This window comes from Arachis ipaensis, chromosome B04, assembly GCF_000816755.2.
Source record: "Arachis ipaensis cultivar K30076 chromosome B04, Araip1.1, whole genome shotgun sequence".
Classification (NCBI taxonomy): domain Eukaryota; kingdom Viridiplantae; phylum Streptophyta; class Magnoliopsida; order Fabales; family Fabaceae; genus Arachis; species Arachis ipaensis.
Window position 1 is genome coordinate 127,383,420 of NC_029788.2, and position 10,222 is coordinate 127,393,641.

Consider the following 10,222-nt stretch of genomic DNA (forward strand, 5'->3'; position numbering starts at 1 on the left):
GCCGCTTGAAGACCCGATCCAGACCCTCTCTTTGACCACCCCTCCAAGTGAATTTTGAGCCCACATATCCCAGGTCTAGCAAGTTGCAGCTTTGTATCAAATCCTTGAATTTCCTGCAAGCATTTCTATCAACACTGGCTCCCCCTTTTTTTTCTCCCTCATCAGCAATCTCATTGAAATCTCCAACCACAAGCCAAGCTCCTGCTACATTTCCAGCAACTGTTTTAAGACTCTCCCACAAAGTTCTTCTCACTACCTCTTGGGGACTAGCATACACAGCTGTGAGATACCAGACTTTGTTTTGCTGGTCTCTTATCTTCATATGGACAAACTGTTGATGTGATATTAGGATATCAATCCTAATAGAAGGTTGGTCCCAAAGAACCCATATGCCCCCCACATAACCCTCGGCCTCTTCGATATGGTAGAAATTATACTGCATATCTCTAATGACTTCCTTTGCTCTATCCCCACTGCACTTAGTTTTGTAGAGAAGAGTAATAGTAGGTCTGTGTTGCCTTTTGATTTCTTTTAGGGTGCGAATGGTTGCAGTATTCGCAGCCCCTCTAATGTTCCAAGCTACTATATTCATGATAAAATCTAGATAAAAAAAAAATAAAGTACAAGGTGAAATCTTACTAGCTGAGGACCTTAAGTCCACACTATAATCAAGAGCATTGCATTTCCTCCACTTGATGTGGAGATTCTCCCGCTTGCTGTTCTCTTTCTTGGCCTTCATCATTTTCAAACTGCTGCATAGCTTCATCTAAAGCAGTGGAGCTTATGGAGCCAAAGTCCATATTAATGGGGTCAGGGGGTTCCTCATATGTGGGGTCAGGGGGTTTAGTCTCAGGGATTTCCAAAGTGAGAGCTTGGCTAGGAGAGGTCTGGCTAGCCCAGTTCTCTTGGTAGTGTAAGGGGGTATTTGGTTTTGAGTGGGTGTCTTGCTGATCATTGGGGTTCTGTGAGAGTTGGGCCAAGTTTTTGTCTTGTGAGTTATTTTCTAGTTGTGTGGTCAGATAAGAGGATTTTTGGCTAGGATGTTTACTGGTTTGTTTTGGTTGGTTTGCAGAAACTGTTTTTTTTTTTAAGGGTTATTTTGGGTAGCAGGGAGTGTCACTATTTTTGGGCCGGGTTGGGCTTTTGGTGCTTGATTAGGTCTATTATTTGTTTCTGATTTGTTGCTCTTATTTGGAACAGTTTGGGCAGGCTTGATTTCCTTTTCTATCTGCTGATGCTGGTTCTCCTGAGCGTTGTCCTCACTCTGTTCTGTCTCTGTATTGGCCAACACTGCAAAACGAGAGGTTTGTCTCTCCACTTCTGCAACTTTTTCCTTTCCTTTTGCAATACCTCCACTACTTGTACCTTCTCCTCCTTTTTTCTTTCCACGTGGAATTCTCTGGACCAACATCCATGGGCCGAAATTTTCTGTGCTCTCCTCCATGACGCTTTTGCCCTTGTCTTTTGAACTATTTCCTGTTTTACCCCCATCTTCAACCTCCTGGGGTGTCTGTTGAACTTCTTTATGTAAAGCCTCTGTATTTCGTCTTTCTGGGCAGCTAGACTTGTCATGTCCTATCTTTCCACATTGAAAACAAACTTGGTGAATTCCCTCATATTCCACTTGATAACTTTTTTCATTTATCTGATATTGAGCAACCAGCGGCTTTGTCAAATCCACCTCTACACAGATCCTAGCAAACTTTTCTCTTGAGACTTCTGCAGTATTGCTGTCTACTTTTAAGGTCCTCCCCACAATATTTCCAATCTTTTCAAGAATGGCTCTGTGATAGTATTCTATTGCTAACCCCGGTAGTCGAATCCAGGCAGCAATAGTGTCAATAGAGGCTTCAGAAGGGTTGAAATCTGGTTTCCAGAACCTGATAGTCAAGTAGTGATCAAGTAGATCAAAAGGTCCCTCCGTGAGTGCAAAATCTAAGTCTTCTGAACTGAAAAACTTGACCAAGAAAAAATCGTTCCCCAGGTCTATCACATCAATGCTCCCCCTTTTTCCCCACAATACTTCCAGACGCCGTTTAAGGGCTAACAAAGAGATCTTTCGCCCCAGCAGCTTGACAATGAGGGTGTCCCACCACTCCTTTCTGAGCTCCCTTTTCACTCCTTCCCCTATGACTAAATTGTATATTCCATTCGGCAATTTTTTTACTATTATTTCTGTGTCTTCATCATCACTCTCTTCCATGTCTGTGTCTTCAGCACTATTTGTCTTTGGTTCCTGCTCCCTTTGTGTGTGCCCTCCTCCAGTGCTCTTCCCCATTCGGACAGTATCTGCAAAAGAGTTGGACTTTGAGGCTCCAACCTCAACTACCCTCTCAACCTCCAGCTGAGGCTGTTCTGTACCTTTGCTGTTGCCATTTTCCTCTATCTCTTCCTCAGCCATCCAATCTTCCATTCTTGGTACAAGGGCAGTGTCTCCTGTGAACTCCCTTCCTCCTTCCTCAATTGATTTCTTTACTTTTTTTGATCTTTCCATGGGGTCCCCCTCCACGTTCTGTCTGTCTCTTGGTGTATGAGCTCTCGAGGCTCCTCCTCTCACAAAGCCTCCTCTTATGGAGGTCAAGAGTTAGCTTTGGGTCAGGTGTGTAAGGTTCAGAGAAAAAATTTTATACAATATTGTTATAATAAACTTTGATTGTTAACAAGTAGTTTTGTTATGCTCGGATTGTGCATCATGTATTAGCTTTTTTTTTTGGGCTCAAGCATTAGCTTGTTTTATTTTAGAAGTGAATTTTATTTTTGGGCCACATATTATCCAAAATAGAAGCCCAAATTCCGTAATCCATTGATTTCATAGAAAATAAGTGAAGAGTTCATCAGGAGCCGAAAAATCCACTTTTCTTGTATGCTGTGTAATTGTGCTTATTACATTACACCCATGTAATAGTATATTTTGGCCTGTTAATCAGATGAAATAGGAGTATCATGAGCCAGGTGAAACTAACTTTGATCTGATTCAGATTCGGTCCGAAATATATACTGAACCTATTTGTTAGACTCGAATCGGTCCGAAATATATACTGAACCTATTTGTTAGACTCGAATCCGGTTCTAGATTCAATGAAACCTATACACTTTTAGGCCACGATTATAATGGGTAAAAACCGGGTGAAAACCGGGCCGTTAATATTACTTTCTTGTAAGTTAGCATGTGAAAATATCTAAATTTTCAAGACTCCAACCATTATCTGACATGGTAAAATTCATTTAGAAAAATATAACAAGAACTAACCCTTCCCTAAAATTAAAACATAACCACAATCAATACTAATATTGTCTAATAACACTAAATATTTAAATCAATACAAATAACACAGTATTATGCATTAGTTTAAAATCTTATGCATTTTAAATATAAAACATTAACTTATAGTCTTATAATGACTAATAACAAAAAATATTGAGGTTTACAATACTTAAATTCCACATAAGAATAGCCATCATCAATCACTAATAACACAATATTAATTGTGTATGATGACCGGGTCACCGGGCTGAGTTCGGGTGACCCGAGCTGACCCAGACCCAACCCAAAATAATGACCGGATCTATTTTTGAGACCCTTATCCAGTCCTAGACCCAATAAAATCACACCAAATTAACCCCTAAAAGATTCGGTACTGAGCCGGATCCTCGGACTGGGCCGGACCACGTAAGATGAAGCATTACCGTTCCAACAACTTTTTTTTTTGAAGCTATTAAAAGAATATTCAAAAATTTATGAGAAAAATAATTTTAAAAGATGTAAATGATAAATAAATTTTTAAAAGATTTAAAAATACGATAAAAACATCCAAACATTGTATATATATTTTCAAAAGGGTTTTAAAGATTGATTTTTAATACCGTTTTTAACAAACATAATTAGAAAAAAAGACTTTCACTCTTAAAATTTAGTAACTTCATTCTGGTTTTTTTACATGTCCTTTCTAATAATCAAATTTTATTCCAGATTTTTACATGTCCTTTGTAAATAGTTATCCAAATTTTTCTACAAAAATTTAAATCAAATGCATAAATTATTTGTCAAACAAAATTCATTTGCTATTTATATAAAAAAAAAAATTTCTTATTTGGGTAAATACTAAATTACTAATGTTCTAAATAGTTTCCACTTTTCAGCATGAGTTTATGGACTGCTAGATTATACACAATCTTTTGTAGAACTTAGGCTCTACAACATGCGTGACAATATACCAAAGAAACGAGTTATTTGACATTATATATTTAATAGTTATCATTCACCATACATGGTTCAACTTAACTAATTAAAATTGATCACCTAATTAGTCATTTCATGTTAATGAGCATGCCATTTAGAGATGCATTATTTCAAGGAACAAAATGTCATTCATATTTGGCATCATCATCATCATCATCATACAAACAACATCAGTAACAAAATAATGCAAATGAAATTAAGGTATAATCACATTTTATAAAGAACAAAGTCATCTAATAAGAGTTTCATAGGTTATAATCATATGGTAAGGATAAGATTGAGAACCTACAATAGAAGCATGGAAATGTCCAAAAAGCTAAGTAACAAACCTAAGGATTCAACACCCCAAAGGAAAAAACCTAAAACTAAAACCTCTATCAGTGTCAAGCTACAAAGTAGCTACCCTTCTACAAATATAACTCTTTCCAACCAACCAGGCTCATCGATACTAACCGGAGAACACGGAACCGTTTTGTTTTCTGCCGACCGAGAAAAGGCTTAGCTATCTTCCTTGTTATCATCTTCTTCATCATCGCCGTCATCGTCATCTCCATTTTCCTGAGCAAGCATAATATCCAAGATGATTAGTCTCAAAAACTACCTCTATTTGATTCATTGCTTGGAGAGGATGCTAAATCAAATATGTAATCGTGCATAATGGTGAGTGGTTCACGGCGCATTACTTCATCATCAAGTTAAATAAACTAGGTTTTCTATGATTGCATAATCATACACATATAACAACTAGGTTTTGTATCGCGTAGCACTAACTGGAATTCAGAAGTGGCTGGTTATATGGTCATAGACGACAGAAGTAAAGGCCACGTGCCCACATGTATGTTTTCTTAGAATGAAAGAAAGTGCATTCATGTTTTCTTAAGAAGGTTCAGTCCGACTAGGTCATTTACCAAGGAATTTCCCTTTTTCATTCCCGATAAAAGTCGCACATAGCCTTCGACAGTCGAAGAAGAAAATAGGGAAGGATCACCGAAGAAGAAAGACAACTAGAGCCTTAGATGCAGCAACACAATGCCAATAACATAAAAATCATATAAATGCTTGCACCTCCAAACAATAACTTTGAAACGTGTACAAGTTTCTATGAGATAATGCATCATAAAAGCTGATACCAAGTCTATAATGAAACTCCTAAGCCTACCTATTTTCAAGTTATTATTATTATTATTGAGAGAGAGAGAGAGGATCCACAAAGCCTACCTCATCAGCGTCTTCTTCACCATCTGAATCCTCTTCGTCAGCATCCTGCAAAAATAAATTCACTCCACGAATGAGTACAGATACTACAAACTTCTATCCGGATATTTTCACTATGTATTTCTTTGGTAAAAAGAGGACAAGTAAGCATGAAATAGAAAATTACATTATTGAAGTACTTTAGAGGGTTAGGCCATAAGTCTTCTTTAATTATTTCAGCAACCTGAAACACAACATACACAGAAAGTGAATGATAATAAAGCAGCAAAAGGAATTTTATGTAACTTCTGCCTAACTTTCATGCAATTTCCATATATTTGAACAGATAGCTATTCTTCTTTATTCCTATGAATTAACTATCCATCAATTCTCACTTAGGTCTTTAATAATAAATAATAAATACAAGGGCAGCTAAAGATCACAGTTTTTATACACATTATAACACCACATCTCCTTAAATTTACCTCATCGGTAAACTCAGCTAGGTCCTTCTGCTCAGTTTCGCCGAACCAACTGAAAAAGCTACATAAACAAAGAGCAGGATGGGAGGGGGAGAATCAGATACAAATTAATAAATGAAAGAGTTTAGGATATTATTCATATAAACTAAGAGTTACGCATTCAAGTACTGTTTTTGTTTTAAATGGCTGAGTAAACAATACAAGGATACTATTCGTTATTAATATTAGTATTCACCGATGGAAATCATTTGTTATAAGCCCTGGGACTTGGTGCTATAAGCCCTTAACCTTACTCATATGAAGTGTCGAGCCACGGTGATATACATGATACATAACTTTAAACCTTATCACATGTGAAACAAAGTTTAAATGATCACAAGCATTTCACGATATAGTTTCCAAATCTTGCAAGTTGCATTAATGTCTAACCAATCATGTTCACAACTTTCCACTCACAAAATGCCACATTTTAGTTAGAGAACTACCTCTCCTCAGCAAGTGTGCGCTTGTTTCCTTTTGTCTCGTGATTAACTCCATTAGCAGCACCCTTCAAAACAGAAAAAAATGTTATAACCAGCACACTGCAGAAAAAGGATAAGCGAAAGGAAGTCAAAAGAATACAGTTATAAGCATGCTACCATGCCCTCCTTCCACTTGATGGCAGTTCCAGTAATCTTTGTGGTTCCCTCCTCCTCAAAGAATGTGAAGGTTTTAGTCAACTTTGTATCTTCGAAATAAGGATTATCTTTAAAATTCTGAAAAGGTTAGAAATTTTACATTATTAGAATCAAGCCATAAAATAAGCAAAATTGAGAGGAAATAGCAAAACTGATCCTATCATTAAAAACAAAATAGATTAAAAAAATAGGAAAAAATGAGAGAAGAATCTTACAAAGGTGATCGAGTAGCCCAACTTCATATCTTTGAAATCTTCAACATCAAGTGAATGTAAATACTTGAAGATCTATGTCATACAAAAAGGTCAATGTATTAGAAATTGTTCAAGAATCTCAGTGGGATACACTCTAACCTGTAACAACTTTTAAAGAAAAGAGTCAATTTAGTGGAAACAAGATAATTTTCGAGGAACTGGATTTCTATTTAAAATGTTAAATAAGGTTCACAGCATTCGCCAAACCTTCTGGTCTTCCTCGGTCAGAAGATCACAGAGTGCAGGATGACTCAAGAACTGCACAGTGAAATGTAAAACGAGTTATTTATCATAATAATCAAATAATAACTTATTGCAACTATGTTAAAAAATAAATGAAACTATAGTAAGAATGAATCGAGCATGGATATTCACTAACCGCAGTTAACCAGAAGTCAGGAATGGATTTGATGATTTCATTCCTCTTATCATAAACAGGCTTGCGTATTTCATTATATTTCTGTTCAACTTCCAAAACTTTATCACTCGCCTCCTCATTAACCTGATGAGTATAAAATACTACTATGATTAATGAAGCAGCATTGGAAAATAGAAAGCAAAAAAAACGTCTTATATGTACTACTACTCATGATAACTTTGAAGCAGCTTCCAAATTAGATGGAACTGCATCAAATCACTTTAAAATAAAGTATAACTACAACCATACTCTGACACTTTAAAATCAAATCACTCAAATACATCATTTCTGTTTAGGGGCTTATTTTGATTAATGTTCAATGTAACAGCACTACATGGATTCAGAATCACTGACTTTTAGAAAGGCTTGTATTCATAGGTTCAAATAGATACACATGATTCTGGATCATTTTTCATCAAAACATGAAACCAATCTTAAAATGATATAACTATAAAGTTCCAACATTACTAAAGACTCACATTACAAACCAAAAATATCATCCAACAAAAACAATAACAAATCAGCATACACACGGAAGCAACACTCACAAATATAAGAACCTCTACAGAACAAGCTACGCATATGAAAAGCAACACAAATAATATTAATAATAATAAAAAAATCCACAAAAAACAAGAGTTACAAAAGCTATCAGACTCAACATCTCAAACCCTTGATGATACCCTATCAATTTTCCATCATAGATAATAAGTTGTAACCTAACAACAAAAGCTCTCGGCTCTAGGAATGTAAACCAAACAAATCAAAGCTGCAATCTTTCACCCTTGATTCCATGACAAAGCAAAACCATGAACGTAAAACCTCATCAAGCAAAATAAATTAATTTGCTTGCCAAAAAAAAAAAACTCATTCCCCAACGCACCATCAAAACTGACACCAAAACCAAGAGTGAGGTTCACAATTACACAATATACTAGAGATTCAAAACACAGCCAACAGGAACAAAAAGGGCAATCATGAACAAAACAAAAAATGGGGTGGTCAAAGGTATAACCTTTTCCAGCTCATCCTGCAATTCCTGCAATTTCTCAATGTTAAGAACAAGCTCTCCATCAATGTGTTCAGAAGAATCATCCCCTTGACCCACTTTGGGTTTTTTGGCCTTATCTGCCACCATGGTTTCTGGTATCAAAACCGTTTAAAAGCAAATTTGCAAAAATTTTTTTTTTGGCTCTCAAAGGGGAAGGAAAAGAAGGGTTAGGGGAATTCGGCTGAAGGGTTGTGTGTAAATGAAAAAGGTGAAAGCTTGATGATGATGGTGTTGGTATAAAAGAGTATTTATATGAAGAGAAGGGTGCAAAGGCAACACTTTGGTGCTGTCTAGTGTTGTGTGGCAAATGTGGGACCCACATTCTTGTCGAACATCAGATTAAGGTTTGAGATAAAGATATTTTGGGACTGACACAATACGCTCTGCGAAACTGGAAACCACATTATCATATGAAAGGTCGATATTACCCTCCCTTTAGCTGCAAAAGATGTTGGCAGATAACTTGATTTGTGTTTTGTGTAAGCTTATTTTTGACATTTTATTCAGCAATTTCTAAACGTTATTACCATGCTTTAAAATAGCTGTAGTAGTAGAATTTTGTATTTTTAATATGAGTAATTACCCAAATCAGTGAGGATTTTAGAATTGGATATTTTAGTCCTCAACAAAAATTAATCCTCAAGGTTTTACTCCGGCAGACAAATCAGTTCCCAGTTCATTTTTCGGCAGAATAATTACCTAGATCAGTCCCCAAAGATTTTAAAAATGGACATTTTAGTCCCCAAGAAAAACTAATGTACAAATCAATCCCCAACGTTTCTCTCTGTTAGACATAATAGTCCCCCGTCTAAAAATAAAATAAAATAAAATTATTATTATTATTATTAATTGCACAATAATATTGTACTATAATTTTTTTGTATTTTTTGGGGACTGTAATCACTTTGCTGGAAAATAAATTGGGGATTGATTTGTGTCTGCCGGAATAAAACATTGGGGATTGATATGTGTATTAATTTTTGTTAGGGACTAAAATGTCCAATTTTAAAATCCTTAAAGACTGATTTGGGTAATTACTCTAGATTTTTGTCCAAAAAATACAAAAAATATAGTACAATATTATTGTGAAATTAATAATAATTATTTTATTTTATTTTATTTTTGATGGGGGACTATTATGTCTAACAAAGAAAATGTTGGGGATTGATTTGTACATTAATTTTTTTTTGGGACTAAAATGTCCGTTTTTAAAATCTTTGGGGACTGATTTGGGTAATTATTCTGCCAAAAAATGAACTGGGGACTGATTTGTCTGCCGGAGTAAAACCTTGGGGATTAATCTGTGTATTAGTTTTTCTTGGGGACTAAAATGTCCGATTCTAAAATTCTCAGGGACTGATTTGGGTAATTACTCTTTTAATATTGGAGTGGTAGTGGTATTTTTTCAAAATATAGATTGGTGGGGTGTTATACTCAAATGTGGAATTGTTTAACTAGAAAAACAGAAATCGGACCGTCTGATTTATTAGAAATACAGAAATCGGACCGTCCGATTTCTAGAGGTACATAAATCGGACCGTCCGATTTGTAGAAGTATAGAAATCGGACCGTCCGATTTGTGAGAGGTACACAAATCGGACCGTCCGATTTGTGTTTAAAAAAATTAAAAAATTTTAGGTACAGAAATCGGACCCTCCGATTTGTGTACTTCCACAGTTTTAAAAAATACCAAAAATTACAATGTTAAGGTGTATCACCACTTCTCCTTCCATAACAAAAAAAAATTAGCCGTAGTAGTATACTAATACATCAAATTCTAACTAATAATAAAGGTTAAGTACGATTTTATTTCTTAAGGCATAAGTCGAAATTTTTTTTTATTTTTAACTTTTTTTTACTTACAAAATTATTTCTAAGATTTAATTTAATTTTAATATTATCTTTT

General features: G+C 35.4%; 1 protein-coding gene across 1 annotated transcript; it reads right to left on the reverse strand.

The window, feature by feature from the left end:
* LOC107635323 (NAP1-related protein 2) lies at positions 4,429–8,531 on the reverse strand (the record flags this gene model as incomplete). The annotated part of the gene is given in 10 exon segments (XM_016338779.2): positions 4,429–4,798; positions 5,459–5,503; positions 5,622–5,678; positions 5,920–5,977; positions 6,402–6,463; positions 6,555–6,671; positions 6,809–6,880; positions 7,055–7,105; positions 7,227–7,349; positions 8,281–8,531. Coding segments are annotated over 10 exon segments (768 nt in total). The 3' UTR covers positions 4,429–4,738.